The sequence below is a fragment of the Limulus polyphemus genome, unplaced genomic scaffold (assembly GCF_000517525.1).
Source record: "Limulus polyphemus unplaced genomic scaffold, Limulus_polyphemus-2.1.2 Scaffold373, whole genome shotgun sequence".
Classification (NCBI taxonomy): Eukaryota; Metazoa; Arthropoda; class Merostomata; order Xiphosura; family Limulidae; genus Limulus; species Limulus polyphemus.
The window spans coordinates 493651-519304 of record NW_013665983.1 but is presented as its reverse complement, the minus strand read 5'-3'; the positions used below and the strand labels follow the sequence as shown (position 1 = coordinate 519304).

The window sequence follows — 25654 nt, the reverse complement described above, 5'->3', positions numbered from 1 at the left end:
ATTAAAGATAATTTTAAACGTGAAAACTGTCCATATTTTGATGTCATGATATGTAAATTAAAAATTGTTATTTTACGGTGATAATCTTGTTTTCTTGTGCCCAATAATGCATAATTTCATTTGATAAGCACGTTTAGATTGAATGGTAATTTATAATCAGTCACAAGAACGTCGAATCTGAATCACTTGAAAAAAACACGGGGGTGCTTAACTTTTTTCCAGGTGTATATAAGTGTGTGTGTGTGTATACTAATAAGCATACAAAATAAGAATTTAACATCAATTGTTAGTGGACAAATGTTGCCAGCAACCACATAACAGTAAAGTGACTCACAACTTTATAGGTATTTTTAACATTCATTTTTATTTCTGTATGTTATATCTTTGTGTTACATTTTAATATGTATTATATATATATATATATTTTAATTTCCCATGAAAATAAAACATGATGATAGATTTAATGCAAGACGTGTGGCTATTTCACAACCCATTTCCAGGTTTACATGTACACTAAAGGGGATTTCATTTTGGGTTTCTGTTGACCTATATAAATCATAAACATGCAGGTATTATGATTAACATTCAACCAATGGGGATGAAATTATTATTAGCTGATGTTCTGCTGTTCTAGCACCTTTTGAAATACAATGTACTTAACAAGTTTCTCCATGTACAATATTAGATGTGCTTATGCATATAATTATTATGTAACTCAACTTTTCCATTTTAGTCCAGCTCTTTTGAATTACTCAACCTTTTTTTTTGTTTTACTATGTTAACTAGTGTACACATGACCTGAAAATCCAGAAAATGTGAACCATTTAACTACTCCATTTCTTATTAAAATTAGGATCAATGCCCAATATGAGTCAAAGAATCAAAATATCATGCCTTTATAATTTGTGGGTGTACAAAGTCACATGAATTTCTTGAAATGCATATAAAATTAGAGCATTTTTCATGAAGTTTGTTACAGCTTCTAGTAATATACTTACCTTGTTAATTCTTCTCAAGTAAGTATCAAAATGTTTTCTCGTTATTTCTGGAATGTATGGAGATGAAGGAATTGGGCCTTGTTCAACAAAAGAGTCCCCCCAGGTCTTTATAAAAAAGTCTAATTCACGCTTGCTTCGTCTTGGATCATTCAGCACAGCTGGAAGATTCTGGCTACTGTTATGGACAGTCCATTTGTCGTAATCATCTACCATAATGGACAGACGCTCACCTTTCTGAAGATTATGATGCTCATTGTCTAATTTCATGCTTGATAATCCATCACTAGGGTATCCTTCTAAGTAAAATTTAAAAAGAAACTGAAGTATTTACAAATATATACATAAATACAAAATATAAAAAATTTAATAAATTAGCATTCCTTAACTAACAACTAGGTACTAACAAAAATAATTACAGCTTGCCTACTTTACTCAAATGTGATGAAAATAAAGAGGAAGTGGATGAGAAGGATGAGTGATAAGAAAGATTCAGAAGAGGTCCATTAAAACTGGGGAAAGAAGATGAGAATGGTCAGGTAAAAGACAGAAAGCCATTGACAAAGCCACTCTGCAACCAGCAATCATAGGAATGGATAGACCTCTCTCGAAAGCTAGGTAAAAAAAGGAAGTGATATGAAGAAGAGTCTCACAACCTGAAGGAAGGAAGTAGTGAATGGATCAGCATTGATAAATCATCCTCTTACAAGAAACTTAACAAAAGCCACATGTGAAGATGAAGACATGAAACATCATGGCAATAGATGGATATCAGAGGCAGATGAGATGGAGGTCCCAGGATTACCAAGATGTGAATGAGTGTAAACCACAGTTATGCTTGCCAAAGATGGATAATGAGAAGATATGGCAAGGAGTGCTGTGAATTAAGGATAGTACTTTAGAAAGAGTTAAAGAAGAAGACAAGCATACAAAAAGTTGGTGGACCAACTGTAACTCAGAGGGAATACCGCTAGGACCCTGAAGTTTCAGGCTGGAGGACAAAAAAGTGGTAGCTTGATGTAATGGATAGTCACAAATGCATTAAAAAGAGAATTCCCAAAATGAGAAAAAGTTCACATAAACATTAAGAGATGTAAGGAAAACTGTCTGAAAGACTCGGGATAGGCAAGACAGCCAATCCACTATTAAATTCAAAGCTCCCATAACATGTGCATCCAACAAATGGTTGTTGTTGGGAGACCAAAAGTGGAGCTCCAGAACAAGAAAGAGATCCTGATAATGAGTATCTACTTGTTAGGTGATGTAAGAATTTACATTGGAGTTATTGAAATAGCTCAGAATAGCTTTCCAAACAGTTTTAAGAAGAGAAGAAGAAAAAAATGGTGTCAGGCCCATTGAACTTTCTACATCTCAAGGACATTTATGTGGAAAGACCACTCCACCTAAGACCAAACACTGAAAATATCCAAAACCACACACCACTCAACTAAAGAGGCATTTTTAATAGAGGGGAGGAGCAGAGAAAGACAGATGGTAAGAGTAGTGTAGAAATGTACAAACCACCACAACAGTGAGAGGTGGAGGTACAGAAAAGAGAGAAGACAATGGATCACAAGGTATATTACACTGATCTCCTAGAATCCAGTGAAGAATGCACAAAAGGACACATCCACAGGAAGAAGAGATACAAGAAAGGCAAGACTTCACGTGAGAAACAAAATATAGGAAGAAAAGAGACACGAGAGCCTTGGAAATCAGAGCTTCATATCTCAGTAATGGAGAAGGTTGAGTCCACTCAGCAAATAAAGTGATAAAGACTCTCCAAAGTCCTAAATGAATCATATACTGATTAGAAGTCAGTAATGACTTAAGCACTTGACCAGCAAACCCAAACAGGCAGATTCACATAGTAAACAGGTTACAGTATATTATGCTTTCCCAGACAAGGCTAGGAGATGCCAAATATCAATACAGTGGTGGAAATGCAAACCCAATGAGTGCATTCTCAGTGTTTAAAGCCTTTAGGACTTAGTTGAAAAGAGGCAGGTGTTAGCACTAGAAGACAAAGAAAGTTCCTGAGAAAAGACTTGTGACCCAAGGGTTTCGTGCAAAGTGAGTCCACAGGTGGATAAAGTGTAAGAGCCAAGTTCCTATACGACCAAAGCTGAACCTCACAGGACAAGGAACTCCCCAGAAAACTTATGCATGAAGAATGAGGAAGTTGAGGTGAATGCAAGAAGCTCATATGACAATCAGCAGAAACAAACAGAGTAAGAGAACACATGTGACATACCTGAATTAAGAGAGCAGAAAAGGGCAAAGGTGGGTGTTACCTGGTTCTTGTCAGAGAAAGAAGAACCAGAAGCTGTGGCAGGTTGTGGGATGTGTTGGTCAAAGACAAGACAGGCTCAGAAAAAGTAACAGAAACAGGAGAACATGGGTCCTGGGTCCAAAATGAAAAATTGGACCAATCATGTGATATACAATAGCAGAAACACTGTTTATCAACATAGTAACTACAGTCATTATTTAAGGAAAATAAGACAATTTTTATGGAGGAGATTTTGGACCTCTCTAGGTTTCTGAAACCTAAATAATATGAGAAGAAATCATATTCATTAAGATCCATAAAACTGATATCGTGTAAAGTATTAATATTATTTATACATTGATTTTTAAGTAGTTTAATATGTACATAGTACATAGGCTTTACTGAAACCCAAACACCATATCACAGACTCTATAACATGTCTAAAAATTTCAGTTTGATTTAGAGAGGTAATCAAAATAATATAAGAAAATATAATAATTCTTATCAGAAGATCTAACTGAAATAAAATTAATAATTCTTATCTTTTTTTACCAAAATCAAGAAAATTAAAGTTAAAAAACACTTCAAACTTTAACTACAAGTTGAAATTAGTAAGTACAAAAATTCTGCAAATCATAAAGAAAAAAAGAACAAAACAGTGCTGAGGAAAAGAATGTGCTGAAGGAAAGTACTGTGCATGAAAGATGTGTTGCTCTCCTATTGGTGGAGGACTACAGCCTAATGATCATTGCATCATAGACTGGTGCAATACATTTTTTAATATACAGTGGTTGGAGTTTTGCTCAAGGGCTTCCTTCAGTGGCACAAAATATTAGTTATCTGTTGTGTGGATAGGTGAATAGCATTTCTGAAGAGGAAGGTTCCCATCCATACACCACAGAGGAGTCTTGCGATCAGGTAGGATGTAACAACTGATAGTCAACACAAAGCTGATGCAGAAAAGAATCTGCATGGAAAGGACAATCAAGGTGGTGGGGGAGTGAAAAAATAGTGATTTCTAGTTTGGGGACATGTGCAATAAGCTCACCCATGAACCAACAGAGACCAGTGGAATAAAAGAATAAATTTCATGTACCTGAGTTATCAGAGTGGCAAAGGATAAAGGATGGATTAGCTGATCCACATCAGGGATGTAAAAATAAAAAACAAAGAAGGGAAGAGCAGATCAAAATCATCCAAAGACATGGCAGACTCAGCAGAAACTACAGAAGCAGAAGGCTGCAAGTCCTGGGTCCAAGACGAAGAATATATGATAAAACCAACCACGTTATGAAATTATGTACAATGGCAGTAACATCACTCAACATCAGAGTAACTCCAGCTGCAAGTGAAGTAGAATAATAACTCCTTTTCATGCATTTCTGAATCTCAGGAGACTTCAGAAATGTGGTATATTAGAATTCTTATTAAATAATATCTACAAAAACTGAATTGAAATTATTGTTAGGAGTATTTTTTACTGACAAAACTGAGATTATCAGCTTCTGCCTAAACCCTATCATAGGGTTAAAGATCAGGGGCAATATTACTTTCAAGGAAACCATATCTTAGTATCTCGAACATTTCTGCCAAGTCTTGTGATTTGGTTGTGTAAAGAAATAAAATTAATATTAGGAAAATAACAATGCTTATCAGAAGTTTAACTGAAATTATTTTGAATATAAAAGTTAGGTGCAGCACAAAAAATTCTTTGTTTCACAAAAGGCTTAAAAAATAACATCTAAACAGTGTAGTGCCAAGGAAAAATATTAGCTTTTAGTTTACACAAAGTGTTCAGGAGAATATTGCACAAGGAGGTTGTGTCAGCCTCCTATTGATGGAATGATTTAGCTCAATAATGAGTGCATCATATATTGGTACAATACATGTTATTACATGCAGGGGTGAGAGCTCTTTCTAAGGCATAGAACATGTGCAGAAACTTTTCAGCATTAGTACCAAGTAGCTAGATATTTGATCTATGGTGATGAAAGTATAACGTAGTCTGAATATATGATTCTGTGCTATGTTTTAAATACTGCTGAAACAAATGAGAATTTAGAATGCTTCAAAATTAAAATAATATATTTTGCTATAATTATGGCAACTATAATTTATATGTAACTTCATAGGGCATAGAAGCCCCCCTGAAAAGGGCTGTTAATCTGGTAAATCCATAAGATCAACCACTGCGACTTACTAGTCACAACTTATCATCAAAATTCTATAAAATCTCCTAAACTTTAGTAAAACTTCTACTATGCACTATATCAAAACTAAATCGCGTTCACTCAGTCTGCATCTCCCTGCTCCTTCCGTTACGACGACTGCTGATATCATCGGCATGTGAATAGACAATCACACGTGTTTCATACCAACTGCAAAACGATGGTCTCTCCATGGCTTTCCCGGATCGCTTGTGTTGGCATATTCCTTAACTCTGCGGCAATAAAAATTTCTCTCCAAATTCTTATATCTAATCTAAGCCCCATGGCTCCATACAAATTTGTTTGGCACTTAATATCTCTACGTGCAGGGTGAGGAGAAACAAAAGTTTCTGACCACCCCAGTTTGTCTTTCAGGCCAGTAGACCTGAAAGATTTTTAAAACCTAAATTCCTGCCACAAATTTGATTTTGATTTGGAGATGTACAAATCAAGGCACTATGCAGTTTAATACTGAGGGATTCCAATCCATAAGCCTATCAATAAAACTGTAATGATTATCAATGTAGGAAGGTATTGTTGTTAGAATTTGTTATATTATATCTTGTACGTTTATGTAATTATGTTCAATGCAAAATTGTAAAAGATTGTGCAGATCTGGAAATAGTGATTTTGTTTTAGTCAGATGTGGATGGATATCAGTTACTTTCTGTCAGATATTTCTTCATTTATACCACTGTTATATAAGTTATGTTGTAGAACAGAAGCGCTTACAGTCTCACACAAAATAAAATATAGGTTAAATATTTCATGTTGAATGTTCTGTGAAATATCAATTCATGTTGTCAGTTGCATACTTCCAGAAATTTTAACAAAAATGGCTACTTCTGCTATGACACAAATTTCAATATAATATTTTTATAATCACAGGAAAAACCCAAATGGCTCACAAACAGATTTATAGGATATAGTTTCTAGTATCTGTCATCATGAAAGGCAACAAAGCTGGAGCCAAATGTATGGTTGAATTAAGCCTACATTGTATATGTGAAGGCTCATTATATAATTTATATTGAAATCAAATGTAAAAAGCATCACCTTATATAGAAAACAGATAAAATATACTAAAGACAGTTACATAAGGAATAGTTTGATTGAAAGCAATATTTCTCAGTTGTGTCTTTCTATAAGAAATATTGGTATAGTCTAACCAAAAACTCATTCTAATAAACATATGATTAATCTTCAGTGATCAATGGTAACTTGAACAAAATGCTCTGATAATGGTGCTAACTTAAGATGGTAGCTTACAGTTTCTACTGAAAAGAACAAAAGTAATTTCTACAATAATCATTTGTGCATCATTTAAAGCCATGAATTAAACAAAAATGTGTCCTATCAAGATTATTCTTACTTCTTCCAAATCCAACACTGAATGCAGTTCTATTTAACCAATATTGAAACAAGTTTAAAACTAACAACGCATTCTACACCATCATTAAACACACTCCATAAATTTAAAACTTTAACAGAGAAATAATATTCAAAAGAACATGACTGAATCAAGGCTTCTGAAGCTTATTCAAATTTAAATGTTCAGCGTTTTCATTCAAGCATTTCCTATGGACTACTCATACAGTATACATATGAGCAAATTATCCACATACTTCACAATTTTAAACAGTTAAGCCAAGTTAGATGTATTTCTTGAATTCTTGAAAGTTACAATTTTCCTATACAGAAAATATATTTCTGATAGGTACTTACCTCCACTCACATAAATAGCTATTCTCATTCAGTGCTTCCCTCTATACCAAAAAAATTCTTTTTTGCATGCTACAAGCCTTGAGCTCCCACGTACCTTACAATAAACTGATTCAAATGCATCTTGCATGCAAATCATTATGCAACAACCCTCCACCAATAAGAGTGCAACACACTCTCCTGATGCATGTGACTCCCTATATTCGATTCTACCAAACTATCACTTCGAGCTTAGGCAGAAAATGGAAGCACCAGTTTTCAGTGGGGAGGAAGGGTGGGAAGTGTGAGAGGAGGTAAGTACCTACTGGAAATACATTTTCAGTATAGAAAAATTATAACTTCCAATACAGTACATTACCTCTGCTCATATAAATAACTGGAATCCCACATTGAATAGGTGGATGGACCGGTTGAAGGGAAAGAAAAAAGCATCCATCGAAAGCATCCAAAGAACAACCTAAAGGAGTAGAACCTCACAGTAGAGGATCATACATGAAAGACTGCACCACTCCTGTACCAGGTATACTCTTTGCTCAATGTAGAAAGAGGTCTCACAAATATGGGTGGAAAATGGAAGGAGCATATCCAAAAGAGAGAGAACAATGGTTGGATAGGGATCCCAACCACATGATATTGGAATCTCAATCCTTTAGATTACATCAATTTAGGTGAGAGTAAATGGTTGCACCTCCAGTTGTAGAGTGGCTAGAGCTCGAAGGATTGTACACAGTAAGTCAACTACATCCAATACCCAGGCCACCAGGAACCAATATCCACAAGAAAGTAGGATAAGGATCATACCATTAGTAAGTCAACTACAATTCAAAACCCAGCCACCAGGAATCAACATCCATGTGGGGGTAAGAAAGAAGATCATACCACTGGGAAAGTCAACTACAATCCAAAACCAAGCCACTGGGAACAGACATCCATGTGGTGATAAGGAAAGAGGATCATACTGGCAGCAACTCAACTACAATCCAAAACCCAGCCATCATGATCATACCGTCTTCATCTCAAGTTCATCAGACCAGAGGGAATCTTGTACCCCCGATCTATGAATTGGACACATGAAAGAAATGTAAGAAACTGATCTACCAGTCTGGGAACCTGACTTTTGGTATTGTAAAGATGTCTTTGTAATGTAAACTATCTCACTAAAAACCAAACTGACAGGAACTGTCCCAAGTGCAATAACATCCTTGCTATAATAAAATCATTGAGGGATAATGCAAGATGAAGAACTGTATTAATCTGCAACAATTTCTATCATGACAACATGGATGGAGGAACAATAATATAATTGATTGAGGAAATAAAAAACAAAGGTGACTGAGGTTGATGTAGAAGAGATGGAGTAAGAGGAAGAGGTAACAGAAGAGCAGATTGGAGCTGGAACAGCCGTGGGAACCATGGTATGCTGACCAGTAAGGAGCAATCAGAAGGACTTGACATGGAGTGGCATGGATGATCGAGATCACCCTGTGAAGAAGATGGATGGGAGGATAAACAAACAGGTATTGTTGTTCCAATCTTGACTGAAAGCACTGACAGCCAGAGCAAGAGGATGAGGAACTGGAGACCAAAAAAAAAGAGGTAATTTGGTATTGAGAGATGTGGCAAATGCATCTAGGTGAGGAATACCCCACTGAAAGCATAGCCACCAGAAAACAAGAGGATCGAGAGACAACTCTAACAGATAAATTTTGTTTTGACGGGAAAGCCGATCCACAACAAGATAGAATGCACCTGGAACATGACACACAATGATATAAATACCGAGAATGTGGGCCCAAAAAAGATCTAAGGTCTGACTACAAAGAGAATGAGAACGGGTGCCACCTTGTTGATTGAGATAAGCCACCACTGTAGAATTGTCAGAATGATTCATCACCAAACGATTTCTGGCAAGATGAAGAAAGTGATCCAAGGCATAACATACAGCCAGAAGCTCCATGATTTTGATATTGTAAGATCTTTCAGTCAGAGACCACTGACCTGAAGCTTCTTGCTGATCGACCCACACCCCATAGCCCTAAAGAGAAACATCCATGAAGATATGTAAATCCAGATGAGGGGAAGGAAGTGGAACATCTGCTGACTTGTAAGCCTTGCCCAAACACCAGTTCAAATGGTCTACAACAGAAGGAGGAAAGGAAATAAGAGCCTTCAATGGATCCTGCACCAGATTCCATTGATCGTGCATAGTCCACTGAAGAGACCACATATGTGGTCAACTCAAGAAGATAAGGGCTTCCATTTAAGATCACATCCCCAAAAGCTATAGAACCTTGCGAGCTGTAAGAGAGGGAACAGTAAGGGCGTGGAAAACTGAAAGCTCCATTGAAAGAAAAGGTTGGGTCTGACTAAGATCAGTGTTGAAAAAAAAATACCCAGATGGACAAGATATTGGGTAGATATAAAAAATGGCTTCTCCAATTTGACTAACAAGCCCTACAAGCTGCCTCCAGGAGTAGCTGATCAGTGTGATGGGCAAACTCCTGATTGGAACAACCTAACAGAAGCCAGTCATATATGTAATGATGGAAGCATAACGCTTGAGTATGTAAATGTCAGGCAAGTGCCTTGACCACCCAATAAAAGACATACAGGGCCAATGCAAGCCCGAAGGGCAAGACATGAAATAAACTACCCCGTGACGAACGAACCAAAGATAGTGTCTCAACTGATATCAGGATATGGAGGTGAGCATTTGTGACATCTACCTTGGTCATCCACAAACCTAGAGAAAAATCCCACCTGAGGGTGAGAAAAGACTCAATGGTAAATTGGGGTAGAACGAAAAATTGATTGAGGAAGGACAAATCAATCACATGCCGTATGTCTCCAGTTTTCAAACAGCTTGGAATAAAACCTGGAGAAGAATGACTGACAGGTTTGATTGCCTGCTGGAAGAGAAGATCTTGTGCCTCGGACAGATGCTGACTATTAGTAGGATCCTGAGGCAATGGAAAGGAAATGCGTACTTGAGATAACAGAGAGGGGAAAAGAAATTGGATGACAAGTCCTTCAGATAAAACTCAAATAACCCACAGATTTGCAAAGGGGAATAAAATCAGACAAGCAAGCCCCCACTAGACCACAACCCACCAGGAAGTCACCAATACTGTTGGCGACTTGTCCATCTGCATTGAATAGCACGAGATGAGGAACCCCTGGAGGGAAGAATAGGAAAATGCTGAGAAGGAGCTGAATGGGAAACAGCATGGGGCATGTCTAGGCTCAGAATGCAATAACTATCCACCAAAGAAGAAAAGGTAGTGTGTTGTGAGTAACTCCCACCTGTAGCCTGTGTGAGTGTGCTAGTAAAGGGTATGACGTCTGAAGTAGTAACTTGAACTTCAGAATTGATTGTGTACAACTGAAATTCAAACAGAAGTGTTTAATAAAAAAAAGAAGAGAAAAACTGGGAAAATAAGTTATCTGAAAAGCCGTTAACTGTTAAAGAAAAAAAAAATTCACTTCGGAATATTAACTAAAAAAATCCCAAAGTTGAATATATTCAAATAGCACAAAAACCCGTCTTCACACAAGTAGTGCCAAGCTAAAAGTGAAAGTTCAGTAGAATCGATATGGAGGGAGTCGGATGCATCAGGAGAGTGTTTCGCACTCTTATTGGTGGAGGGTTGTCATATGATGATTTGCATGAGAGATGCATTTGAATCAGTTGATTGTAAGGTACGTGAGAGCTCAAAGCTTGTGGCATGCAAAAAAAATTTTGCATATAGAGGGCAGCACTGAATGAGAATAGCTATTTATATGAGTGGAGTTAATGTACCATATTAGAAAACTCAGTTTAAGTTATTGAATCTCTTCAAAAGTTGATCACTTAGTCATTTTAAGGCTTACCAGTAATTGCCTTAACAGTGTATTGTCACTATTTTGTTTAAAAAGTTTTACAATAATGTAGTAAAAATAGGTCAAAACATAAATAGGTTTAAGTACTGAATTTATGAGACAATATTAAAAGTATAGAAAATTGGTCAAAAAGTGATAGAACAATCAATCAACAGATTTCTATCCAATGTAGATTTGCAGAATTTTTAGAAAAAAACCCATTAAGGATAGGTGTAAAAGATAAACAAAAAGATAGTATTTGAAGTACACGATAGACAATTATGAATATGTTAATTCAGTAACAGGGGTGCACGCAGAAATTTTTCTGGAGGGGGGGGGGAATTTTTCCAAAGGGGGCAAGGTAGTGTGAAATTGTGAATTGAATAAAAAATTCATATATATATGCTTAATGAATAAAAAAAGAATTATGTTTCTCATTTTCCAGGTTGGGACAACTGACCCCCTCTTTCCCCCCCTGTAGACACCTATGTTCACTAATAACCATAACCAGTTTGCCCCTAATAAAGGAAGGTCCACCTTTTGAAGGAGCTTGGGTTATAAGGTTTCATATTTTTGTCATAAAGTGTTTTCCTAACATTATGTAGTGTTTATACCATGAAGATTATCCAGTGTCTTCTCAAATTTATAATTATATTTAAGTAACTTAATTGGGGAAGAGTTTTAATGACAGAGAAAACTGACCAGAATCTGCACTTTAGTTATTTAACTGTTTTCCTACTTTAGTTTCCAGAAAGTGATAAAAAACATAAAAACCAAACAAGCTGCTTACATTCCACCACCATATTAGGCTTTTTTTATTCATTTGTTTTGCTTTTCCAAAGGGCAATGATGAACCATGAATTCCGTGAAACTAGTCTGCTGCAGTGAGAGTTGTGAATCAAAGAATAGATTAGGCTTCTATATTATCTTTTCTTCACTGAAATTCATGCTTTGGTGAAGAAAATAAATTAAAAAATAAATAATATTTTCCTGTCACTAACCTTTTTGTACGAAATGATGTTTGATCACATGCTCTATATAGTCCTGACTACAAACTCCTTCAGCTGGTAGAGAAGCACAAACTCCACTTTTACCATACTGACAGATAAATGATCTCCCATTCTTTACACAATGACAATTTTGAAGATGTTGACAGAAGTCTCTTGAGTTGATGAAAGCTGGCATGTGAGGACAAATACAGCAGACTGTTTGTAAATCTGCTTCCCTAAATGATTCTGGGAAAGCAAAAAGTAAAATACAATAGTTTCAATACGACACAATAAATAATGTACACTACACATTATATGTACACACACTACCCTAACAAAATATCAATAAATGTATTAATGGCTGAAAGGCTGTAGCAGTTCTTAACCTCTTTGTACCCTTAAAATATTGATCACCAATACTTCATGTAGATAATAATAGTCTGTATAAAACAAATCAAAACATGTTTACCAAATGATCAAGAAGTACACCACACTTAGCCAGTAGCAGCAAATCAAAGTTCTTGATTGTACAGGAAGGAGTCTGTCAGACTTCAAAACGTTTTGAATTTATGAATCTGTATACTAACCCATGAGTCTTGATTTTGCAATGTTTCATTAAATTTGATCCTTATCCATTTGTGTAAAGCTATAAATTCAACCAAATATGTAAAAGGTGACCATTGTACTTGTTATCACTTCTTTAACTGTAAATGAAATTCATGCACTATTCTTGACTCTGATATTAAACTTGGTCTTGTAAATATTGTACTTACAAATACGTATTAAATTAAACAAGAGTTTAATGTAACTTGATAAGTACTAATAGTTGATACTCTCAAATTACATGATAATCAGCAAAATACTTATAAAGAGATTAAACTTAAAGTAGAAACTTAATAAAATAATAACAGTTGAAAAAATTATGTTTTAGAACAGCTTTTCCTCAAACTGTGGATTATAACTTTCAGATGGTTGTAGGAGGTTCCAAAAGGGTAATGAAGAAGTTAAAAAGATCCACCAAATCTCTTTGAGTTTTTTTTTGTAAATACTAATATATTCAAAGAGATTTACTCCATCTTCATCTTCTCATCTTTTTTCTGTTTGTGCTAAAAGGAAAGTATTTCCTTTACTCTCTTTTCAATTTGTTTCAGATTTTGCACACATCTACATTAATTCTTCTTAATTTTGGACTATAAAATTCCAAGAAATGATGATAATGTTTTATTAAACTTTTCATTTGAAAAAATATTGGTGATACAAAAACACATTGACTTATAAAATTATAAAAGTTATATTACATTGGCTAAACAATGTGAAAGGAGAACTATGGTTTAACATTTTTAATGTGAGCTATGTACTTGGTTTAGCAATTATGGTTTCTCCAAGCATGGTTGCAAAGTTGTTAGTCATAGTTATGTTTCCATATCTTTTAGTCAATAACATTCCTTTATCTTGTGTTTCAATAGTAAGGAAAAATACAAATTTGCAGAGATATTAAAATGTGATGCTTTAAAAATAACTGTTATTTTTATTATGTAAAATGTAAGAAAATACAAATATTGCTATTTGTTTTTTGTATATTTTACAGAAAAATAAAATATTTTCCAGAGTACTATCAACCTTAATTTAAACCTTCTATAACCCCACACACACAAAGTTTGGGAAAACATAGATTATAGGGAAGGCAGCTAGTCAACATCACCCACAACTAACTCTTGGACTACTCTTGTATGACCAAATAAGAGGATTTGACAATCACTCTTATACAGAGCTGGAGAATTAGTGGAATTTGCTAATCAATTAGTGATCAGACTTATTAATAGATTATTCTGACATGATATGGTCAACACTGGTGCAGCAATTAGTATCATCACACTTTCTGTCCACTGTAGCAATTCACATAAATAGTCCTTTAGACATTTGTGTGTGTTACTCACTTTTAAACTGTTCAACTGTTTCTGGAATTACTTGTCCATGTTAATGAGTAGAAAAGAGTCCACTGGTACATGAAATCATGCATGCCTAGTAAATCTAAGTGTTTTTCACTCAAACGAACTTTTGTTTTCAAATAGTGTTAAAAATAGTCTTATATTAATGAATTAAATCATAAATATAATTTGATTGAAGATATAATTGTAATCTTTGCATGTTAATCACTCTTAAATTGTTCAATTGTTTCCATTTTTGGAAATACTTTCCATATTAATGAGTAGAACAAAGACCACTGGTATATGAAATCAGCCACACCCAGTAAATTTAAGCATCTTCACCCAAGTATGTTTTTCTTTGTTTTCAAATTGTGATAAAACTGTTTTAGTAGTGTATGAAGTTATACGATACAACATTATTAAAGACATAATTGCAATCTTTGTGACTACAGTTTCAAATGCCAATGAAACTTCTGTAATAAGCTACATGTGATTATCTATATATGCTGTTTCCAAATGCAATATATATTTTGGATCTGTAAAGATAATATGAAATATTCTTTAAAACGAAAAAGATTAATTTCATTTTATAAAAGCTAGTCTTTCAAGGTGCAATTTACAGTTTGTTCATCAAAAAAGTCAAAGAAATAATGAAGATATGAGGAAATCCATGTGCTCCGCTAAGTGCTCTTTATGTTTCAGTGGTTACAGAAAATTATCTAATTAAATATTGTTTTACATGCGTTAAGTTAGGATTCACTCAACCACTAAGAATTCCATAACTTCATTTGTAATTGACAGTATCACAATTCAAAGTGATATGGAATGCACTATTTGTGCTTTATACAAATTCTGCATTTTCTTTGAGATTTTATAAATTTGATATTTAATAACGTCCCTACACATGAGACTAATATTCCTATTTCCAACTTGTTTGGGTTTTTTAAGGACATTTTCGACCTACACATTATTTCATATGAGACATCTTCGTGTACAACAATTTAGGATTAAGTTACTTTTTAATCCTAAACTGTTGTTTTTTGTACATGAAAATATAGCATACAAACAATGCAGTACAAACCTGTAAGTAGCTGAAAATATGATTTACCATAATGTGGGTTTTCCTTACAAATTGTCACAATACTAAAACTACTGAATGCTTGTTACTGAAAATGAGTACATTCCTCTGGGAATTTTGCAAATGCATTTCAGTGCATTTTCCTAAGAAATCTTATGTTTGGTGCACATTTCCATGACTGGAGTGAAATTTAATAATTTCATTTCTTGCAAGCAACTTACCAAAAAAAAAGTGAAAAAGGACATAATACATCTAGTTCAAAGTTTTAATAATTAATTTATCCTATCACAATTATATAAAGTATTACTTTCCAAGCACATGCAGTTTTAAAATTAACATAAATTTGGATTCTATATATATTACTAACTGAATGCAGATGAGTGTAATTTATAAATAAGTCAGTTTTTGATACTTATTACTATTTCAATGAAATGTAAGTCATCTGTTACAATGCCTTCTAACTAGAGGAATCAAGTAATCTTGTGATAAGTAATCAGTTTAGCTTGACATTAAACTACCAATGCCAGTAGTATTAACCCTGTTGCTGGACATACATGTATAAAATGGGTTGCAAGTTGTTTAGCCTTTAAAAGTTAACCAACAACAGAACGTTTAAACATTTTCTACACTACTTAACCACAGTTTGTCAGACTAACTGTATAAAGAGCCTTGAAATAATTTTATGGAAAAAATAAGTTAAAATACATTAATCACAGAATAAAAATAAAACATACTGACATAAATATTCATTGCTTCCTATTGTATAATTATTGTCAAGAGGCATAATTGCCAGGCGTATAGTTCCTAACAAGTCACACAAATCATAAAAAAATCATGTGATATTGTGGTATACAGCAATATTTACAAAGGTATTACTGACATATGTAGCATTATCTGATAAAAATAAAACATATTGTTATACTGTTATTTTAACTGCATTTCTTTGCATAATGAAAATGAAAAGTCTTATTTTCAAAAGACCATTTGTTGACTTTTGTTAATTTGTAACTGAAAGTTGTAATGGTTGTTGCTTGTTATGATCATGCATAGCAAACAGCATGAGAGACTGGTGTGATCACATTTTCAATTGTGCTAGGTAATCTACAGATTTTCTAATAAATCAGCTGTCGAATATTATACTATAATTATATTTTTATTATAATAAAAAGTAAAAAACTTAATGTATAAAAGCTAAGTTACTGTACAGTGTAAACTATTACTTTGCCAAAACTACACCAGCTAGTTTTACTTGAAGAGAAACACCAGTCACCAAGCTATCACATGAAGTGTACTATGAAACAGAATATTGTTAACTGAGAAGACTATCACAGAAAACTTTATGAATTATAATTCTAGTGTGTTCTTGAAAAATTAGATTAAACCTGAAGATAATGAAAACAATGTACAGCTAGACATTTTAATGCTCCATGTATAACTACACCAGTAACATAATATGTATCTTATGGAAAATGTTAACATAATAACAAGAGTTCTAGAATAACAGTTGTGTGTTACTAAACCAATCCTAAGTACATAACTGAGATGATACCAAAATATTTTTATAATAATTATTCTAAGAAGTGACAGGATTTTTCTTCTTTAAGTCATATTATATGTATTATAAAAATAAATCAAAATAATTTATTGAAAATAAATGAAAATTCAGTTTGAAGTATAATTATATGTAAAACAAGAAGACCATGATAATGTCAACAATTCTCTTTCTATGCATAGGTTGGATTTGTGCCCCAAACAAAAATGTAGTCACTACTGAATAATTGAAACAAAGTTGCGAATGTCTCCCTTGTATAATATACTGGTTACTGAACAAGTAACAAAAAAAGGGCATTTCTCTTTGTTTTAGGGTAGTTCAGATTAGAGATCAGTGTTCAGTTAATGAAATACGACTTTTCTTCCTAGTACATATATATTTTACAATATTTTAAATTTATTGCTATAGGGAGGGCTTGAGCCCTCAAGAGTTCTCCTTTGTTGCATGAATGCCCAAAGTGATGTAACACTGGTTATGTTTGTAAGATGTAATAGATAAATCAATGTAATAAATTGAAGTAACACTATTCTTTAGTCGAAACACATACAGCAGGCATCACCGTGGCTAGTTATTTAACCAACAACCACTAAGCCATGCCATTACATTCATATGTTTGTACAAAAGCAAAACACATGCATAATGTTGTGCTAATGAAAGTAGTACCAGCTAACACATTGTGTGAGTTCAGTTTGTATGCATTTGAAACTGAATAAATTTGTTAAGAGCTAAGATAAAGCTACTAAATTCATTTGCAGCCATCCCAGAACAAAGGTAACTGGCTGGCAGCACCCACTGACAACTCCTGAGCTACCAAACATGTTTGTTCTTTTAGCCTTTAGAGCATTATAATGCCATGGTCAATTTCATTATTAATTTGTAAACGATTAGCCCAAGAATTGGTGTTGGGCACTGGTTGCTTTCCCTCTAGATAACAGGTCAAAAATAGGTACAGTGGCTGATACCCTTAATAATTTTGTCATTATTCAAAAACAAAGCCATACAAAGTCCCCACAGCTGAAAGAGCAAGCATGTTTGGTAGTAACACGAATAATAACTCAGGATCTTCAAACCATGAGGTGCATGAGTGTTTTAAAGTTAAATAATAGTTTAAAAGTAAATGTGTAGTGCACTGTTGTTCTAGCAATTTTTTGAGATAGTTATTATCTCTTGATTTTTTAGTTACCTGAGGAGGTCTTGCATGTACACCCTCAAAAAAATGGGATCCCAGAGTGAAAAGCCTGAGGATTTTTCATATAGTGTACACCAGCTGATTTCTCAAATTCAGTTATATTGACATTTAATTTTACCTGTTTCATTACTTCTGCATTAATACTTGTTTCTTAACTATGTGTGCTGTAAGTACATATTCAAACTGTTTTTAATAGTGTAAAAATTAACAAAACAAGAGTGAATCCTCAATAGCTGCAGCACTTAAAATTCTTTTAGGCAGGATTAGAGTAAATTAATCTACGAGACTTTTTTTCCTCTTTATTAGCTATATTTTTGTGCACCAGCAATACCAAGTGTGGGGCATGAATATACCCAATTCAATTTTATTACTCATCAGGATCTCTACCAGCCCATCCTCAAACTGAAATTCTTTTAGGCAGGATTAGAGTACATTAATCTATGAGACCTTGGGCATGGTCAAATACATCTATTGAAAGATTTTGTCCTCCTGAGTATAAAATTGTAATTAGATCTTGAATCAGTCAAGAGATCACAGAGCTATGAAATAAAAGCCTGTACTGAAAAACAAACAAACTCAGAGCCATTCTATGAGCTACTATGCTGCAGCTAAAAACTATTATCTGATAAAGTAATTTTGTTCTTTTATTCTTTAATTATACTTCAAGAATATTTTCCTAGTAGCAGATGGTCGTTGAAACAATTCAATGGTAATTTTCTTAAATTAGCAATAAATAAATTAAAAATGTGCAGTCAACTCAATGCCTTGGATCATAGCATATATGCAATATGATTGTCTGACGGGCCATTTACAACCATATTTTGTCATTTCATGTGTTATTTCAATAAGGAAAATTGAGCTGCACTTGTTTTATGAAAAGGAGACTTACTGCAATGCACTGCTTGGGTTTTGATGCAATGAATGGATCTAGCACAATAGGGTGCCCAGGTTTGCTAAGTAGCCATGGGGATTTTTTCCACTGGATGCTACCATTCTTTGTCAATTTACTGAGTGAAACAACAGACCATTACAAAAGTGAGCACTTTTTGAAAGTTTTCACTTCCTTAAGAAGTGTCAAAAGGAAGATAATTCAATTCAAAACAATTTATTCAACATAGTACAATAAAATCATGCATGTATATAATACCAACATGAAATATCTATAATAAAAGGGCATATCTGTGTGTGGCCTCCATAATTCCAAGAGGAACAAACCTACAAACCTGAAATTTTGCATACGTACTAAGAGGGCCCTGAGGGTGTGCACCTGAGTATAATTACTTATCTATTTGCGTGTACATCTTTTTGTGAGATAAGCAAGCAAAAAACCCCATAGAAAAGAATATGTGACTGCATTAAAATACAAAACTGTCTACTAGGAAGTAAACTTCATGGTACAACAAATATTATTAAATCACGTAACAACTAACCCGATAAAATGTTTGACTTTTCAAAGCCATAAATTCATACAAATATCACATGTAAAAGCTTTTTCTTTTTGCAAAAGCTGTATAGTTTTTACTAAGTGCATCTCTAGTCTTAAAAAATTGCATCCAGTAGCTTTTTTTTTCATGAAACATACCAAACAACAGGTGTGTCACATCAACACACCTGAGAGATTGAAAATTAAAAAGCTTAATTTTTTTTACACTAATACTAGAGCTTAGAATTATCTATAAAAATTGCTAGAATAAGAAGTTTCGGATGTACTTAGCCAAATTGAAATATTTTATACTATTATGTTATGATTTAATTAAATGATAATTATGATATCATGGTTTTTATCAAGGGTGATTTTTCTCAACACAGTTCTGATGTCTCTCTACAGTACTAGGGAGGTTTCAAGTTGATTGCTTTTGAATAAGATATTTTGGTACTGTTTTCTCCTCTAAAATAATGGTCATTTTCCCATTTCAATTTTAAATTAAATCATGATCATCACACTTTCTACATACATATATGTTCAAGTCAAGTGGAGGAAGGTTGTCCTGATACATGCCCAAATTTTTCATATTGTTCAAAGTAAGAAAGTAAGAAATCAAGATCAGAAACTAATAATGAGTCATAATTGGAAATGTCATTGACAAAAATTGTTGTTGGATTCATGAAACAGTTATACATTTCTGCATAAAAACCAACACCCAACAGCATTGAATTTAATTATCATAAACACAAGTCTAAAACTAGTATATGATTCAGAAATGTCTGCACAATAATTTTATACAAAGGTTTTTCTGGTAGGAAGGCAAGTGCATAAAAAATAATGAAATATATTTCCCAATTCTATTTTTTTGAAATGTTGAGTAAAATTAAAAATTAGTAGAAAACTGAACATAATAATTCATAATTATGTTTCTTGTAGCCACATTCTGGAAGTCTAGGATAATTCTTGCAAAAATTTCCAGTGATGTCTTATAGACATAAACAAAGTTTCGGTCACCTTAAAATGGGAAAGATATCAACAAGTAATATATGTAGACATATGCTGATAAAGTATGATTTAAGTGACCCACGCTATGTAGACAGTCTTCCATCTTTAGGCTCATTTTTTCAAGAATTATTGGCTTAAAAGACTTGATTCAAGTGTTAAGGGTTTGAAAAGTGTTCCTATAGGTGGTTATGTAGTGGTAAATGAAAAGGTTGGAAAATTGAATATTAAGCACAAAAGCTTTGGATGTTCCTTAGAGTTAAATATATCTATTTGATTGATTATAAGACTGTGGAAAATTTTGCTTGATGACCTAAAATATGTTGTTGGTTAATCACTTTGGGTATACAGATGTGAAGCCAAGCTATAATACATATAGAGGTGATGTTCTGGTTGGCTTTTGTGATTGAAGGTGACTTCAATGGGCTAAATAGCTTTCCATCACCTTGTTTTTTGGGGGTTTTCAATCCAATTTTTCACTTGCAGCATTGTTATTACATCTAATGACGTAGTGTAGATGTTGAACATAAATCATACTCATAGTAAATTACTACTTGCAAATGTTAACACTACAGCATGCTTGCCCTAAGAAAATTTACCATGCTCACCTTTTAAAGATCCTTTGATAGAGTTATCACCCATGATGTTCTGGAAACACAATAGTCCTGTTCTTGAGAATCAATGAAGAAACAAACTACTGCACACAGCTGCAGTGATACTAAGAGTCGCAATCACATCCAAAGTTAAAACTGTCATTTAGAGTCTAGACATTAAATGTGATTTTACAGTTACACCTATTTAACGTTCTGTGTCAAGCATAAAAATGTAGACTTAAAAGTAACAGTATTATTATTAGTATTAAGTTTAATGTTAAACTCAGTTCAGCCTTGACATGAAATATTCTGGTGCTTGTACTGTTGTAGAGAATAAATAAAAATTTAAGTCCCACGAGCTACACAACAAACAGTTAATAATCATGTAGACTGTAGCACCTTTACGTGAAAATAGAAAATATTATTATTAATATTAGGCTAGTAATGTACTAGACTGTACTGAAACGGTGAAACTACTAGGGCTAAAAATCTAACAACATTTACAAAGAAATGTTCGAAAAGTGTCGTGAACTTGACAATCTTGTAACACAAGCCAGGTAACTTGTAACTTTTAAGTTTAAACTTTCCCAGTCTTTACGATATTTACTTTAGGAGTTTAGCATTTAAGTTTCAGATACTGAATTACACTCTTTCCGTGTATGATGGATAATAATAACAATTGTTTTCATATATACTAAATAACACATTATTAAAAACCCTTATGTTACAATTTAACAAATATTATTAATAATAAAATCTCGGAACAATTTTAGTAAACTCAATCAATGACTTGTCAGGCGCGCCACCAGCCTGGCAAAATGTATTATTATGATTTACCGAACATATTAATTACTCATAATTAATAAATTTCCTGTCATCATTAATTTTTTATCTATTTAAATGTGTTTATACACGTATAAACATGGATTTCTAGAATATTACTTAAATATTATCAGACAAATTTGAACATAAAAGGAAGTGGTAAACTTTATTAAATTTCATACCAATTTTAAAGTGGGAGGCCGAATTATGCAGAGATGCATGTATCACAGGCATGGCGAGAAGAAGCAAAGCAATATAAGCAGAATTGTATTTTAGTTACTCTAATTATCTATGAATAAACGCGGTAATGATTTGTCTTAATACTTTCGTCTAATTGTAAATGATATGTTCTTTTAGTAAAATACTAAACACCTAATAGTTAAAGTTAACAGATATATGTATTAGACTCTTTTTTTTTTTTTTTTTTGTTAGTAAAAGCAACTTCAAAAACGTATCGTCAATCATCAATAGTTACCAAACCAGTTTTAAGTCAGTGTTTTATAGTCATTTTATTAACAAGTGTATTTGGAGGAAATTTAAACTTAGAAGCAATAGAATTATGAGCCAATAAAGATGTTACTAATTTATATAGATCTTAGTAATTTGAAACGATCCAAGAGTAGTCAGTGATTTTTTTTTTTCTTCTTTGAGGTTTAAGGTAATTTTTTATTTACCAAAGCTATTTGTTTTAGAACAAAGCCACTTTGGACTATCTGCTATGTCCACTACTGGGAATCAAACCCTGGATTTTAGGGTTTTAAGACTGTAAAGTTATCACTGTCCCACTAGGAACTATTCCAAAGCAATCACAACAATGTTGAAATAATGAGTGTAATAATTTTTATCAAGGTCAGTAATGGTGAAATAAAACGTAAATGAATGTATTTTAAAGTAATTTGTTTGTTTTGAATTTCGCGCAAAGCTACACGAGGGCTATCTGCGCTAGCCGTCTCTAATTTAGCAGTGTAAGACTAGAGGGAAGGCAGCTAGTCATCACCACCCACCGCCAACTCTTGGGCTATTCTTTTACCAACGAATAGTGAGATTGACCGTCACATTATAACGCCCCCACGGCTGAAAGGGCGAGCATGTTTGGTGTGACGGAGATTCGAACCCGCGACCCACAGATTGCGAGTCGAGTACCCTAACCACCTGGCCATGCCGGGCCCTGTATTTTAAAGTTTTGAGTAATTAATTGACTTGGAAGGAATTACAAGTTCAAGTTCTAGTGATAGTTAAATGATATTTATTTTAAATAATTCATTTCCAAACTCAACAATAAAACACGTGTGGAAACTAATTAAACCCATAAAGTGAAATAGTAAGACTTCAAATCTCCCGGTTCCCTATCATATCTGTAATAACCTCAAATATGTTCAGGTTCGGTTAAAAACTTATTAAGGAGTTAAACTGTAGTTTTTTACTTTGATGAAAGAAAAAATTAAAAATATATGAACAAAATGAAAGGCAATCTTTATTTACAACAAAGACAATCAAAGTTTTTTTACTATGAAACAATGGTTCGCTGAAAACATGACTCTAGACTCTGTATTAGATTTATGGCTCGATCATTTCATACTAACTATAAGACAGTACAACATTATACACAATATTCTACAATACTGTCAGATATAATAGACTGTTTAGTGTAGGTATTATTTATTTATTCATTTTGTAAGTGAATATCTCATGATTGTTTAGTTTTTCATAACAAGAGAGTTAAGAGAAATTATTTTAAAGGCGATAATTATGACAAGTTTAGTTATGTAACTAGGTAAAAATCGTAGATTGTGCTTATAATTCATTGATGTCAGGCTATCAAACGTTACATGCAATCGATTGATGTTGAGGATATAGAGATTCCAAGAAGGCATAAGTGATAGACGTATAATAACGGCAAGCAGACGAAAGAAGGAGCAGATGTCCGGCATGGCCAGGTGGTTAGGGCGCTCGACTCTCAATCTGAGGGTCGCGGGTCCGAATCCCCGTCACACCAAACATGCTCGCCTTTTGATTAAGATGTTTATCAGTGAAGATTGGGGGCATATCATCTGCTGATGGCCCTCCCCCCCCCCATAACAAAAAAAGAATAAGCAGAAGTGATTAAAGTAAATTCACGGGAAGGAGAAGTTCGGCCAAAGAAAAGTTAATCGTCGTGAGAGTGAAAAGCCTAACGTTTCATATTGTTACGCCTCCAGTCGTTAGTTAATTTTCCGTAACTTCGTTCCGACGAAACTTTAGCGACACAAGTCCTTTTTTAAATAAAACTGATTTATTCTTTCTGAATATAACTTTGTGATACACTTAATTTCAACAGTCGCTCTATAACAAACGCTAGAACGTCTCACGTGCTCAACAATACTTAGTTCAATTACACACTCTCCGACTGCATTTCAATTACTCACTACCCTGTTTTCCGTTATATATATATCAAGACTAACACATTCTTGATGGAACAAGATATTTCTAGAAAGAGGTGGCGTGATACTAGTCACGTGACCTCGCTGACGCAACACTGCCCCTTCTTAGTATTGTTCGTCCTGAACAATAGCCACTTACAATAAACCAATAAACAATTAACAATAACTTAATTAAATGTATAGAATTACAAGCACAAAATTACAATTCAACAAAGTCTCTCAATTTTACGGGACGTATCTTCTTCTGTACTGGTCTCCGTCTCGTTGGCTTCTGCTTCATATGGGGTTCATCTGTTTCATCAGGAAATGTCCTATTATCAGTGACAGTCACATCAGTGGTAGTAACTTCGTCAAGGGCTTCACTGTTTCCCTTCTCAAAACTAAGTAGAGTTTCTTCTTCGACGGTGGCTTTTTCAGGTGACACATCTTCAGCAGCGTCATTTGTTCTGTTGTTCACTTCATCCCAACTGAAATGTCCTGGACCGTGATAATGCCAAAGCCTGTTGGCATGCACCACTTTTGGCTTACCTCGCCGACCACATTTTATCCGGAAAGTCAAGTCTGAGAGACGATCCACTATGTCATATGGGCCTTCCCATGGAGAAGACGACTTAGGAGACTTCCCTTTGGTCTTCCTGGGATTATACAACCACACCTTTTCTTCTGGTTCAAAGCTGACTTCAGTAGATCTCTTATCATAAGATAGCTTCATCGAATCAGCAGACGTTTTCAAGTTTTAACGTACTTGATGGTGAATATCATCCATCCTTTCCGATAACACTTTCACAAACTCTGACACATTCCCAGGTAACTCTTCAAAAGGTGGGCGTCCTTTATGCTTGGGTACTCTTTTAGCACTACATGTACTGCATGTTCTGCACCATTCTTCTTCATCTCGCCTTATACCTATCCAGTAAAATCTTTGTCGTAGATGACTCAATGTCTTCCTAATTCCGAGATGTCCTCCTGTTAACTTATCATGGGATTGACGCAGCACAACTTCCTGTAACTTCCTCGGTATAACTGTTTGCCAAGTCGTCACTTTCCCATCTATAGTTTCCCATCTCCGGAAAAGAATACCATTTTCAAGCTTCAACTGGTCCCATTGTGCCCAATAGTGCTTTGTCACAGGGCTTAGACTAGACACCTTCTCCCAAGCAGGGTGCACAACACTTGCTTTTAGAAAATCAATTATTGGCTTCAAATCCTGGTCTTTCTCCTGTTCTGCTTTAATATCTATATTTGGTTCCACTTCATCATCATCAACTCTTTCAGTCGGCTTGACTTCAGCTTGATGGCACCTAATTAGTTCAACTTCTCTTTTAATAGTTACCGGAACTTGGCCTTTGTTGTTCCCAAACGTCATTTTATCATAATCAATTATAAACTTCCTTGGTAGTAGAAAGTCCAATCCTAATATGCATTGGTCTTCAATGTCAGCCTGTCTTTCTGTCTGTCCTTTATGCCCATGAGCTGAATAGTTACCCACACTGGTCCCCACATTCTTGTAGAATGTCCTGTCACACCACAGAGCTTCTGTGTAGCTTCTGGAACTCCTTCGTGATCTAACACCTTGATGCTCACAAGGGTTTGCTGAGATG

General features: G+C 34.2%; 1 protein-coding gene across 4 annotated transcripts in view; it reads right to left on the bottom strand.

The window, feature by feature from the left end:
• The window catches only part of LOC106457786 (vacuolar protein sorting-associated protein 54-like), a 111145-nt gene extending 89555 nt beyond the window's left edge, over positions 1-21590 (bottom strand). Inside the window, exons 1-3 of one of the 4 annotated variants that reach the window (XM_022383830.1) lie at positions 20827-21590; positions 12056-12289; positions 999-1294 (exon numbers count right to left, since the gene is read on the bottom strand). In XM_022383830.1, the coding sequence (XP_022239538.1) occupies positions 999-1294; positions 12056-12289; positions 20827-20860 (564 nt within the window). In that variant the 5' untranslated portion in view covers positions 20861-21590. The remainder of the gene's footprint in view (positions 1-998; positions 1295-12055; positions 12290-20826) is intronic. The other 3 variants (XM_022383829.1, XM_022383828.1, XM_013917232.2) reach the window with 3 other exon arrangements.
• Positions 21591-25654: the final 4064 nt, after the last annotated feature.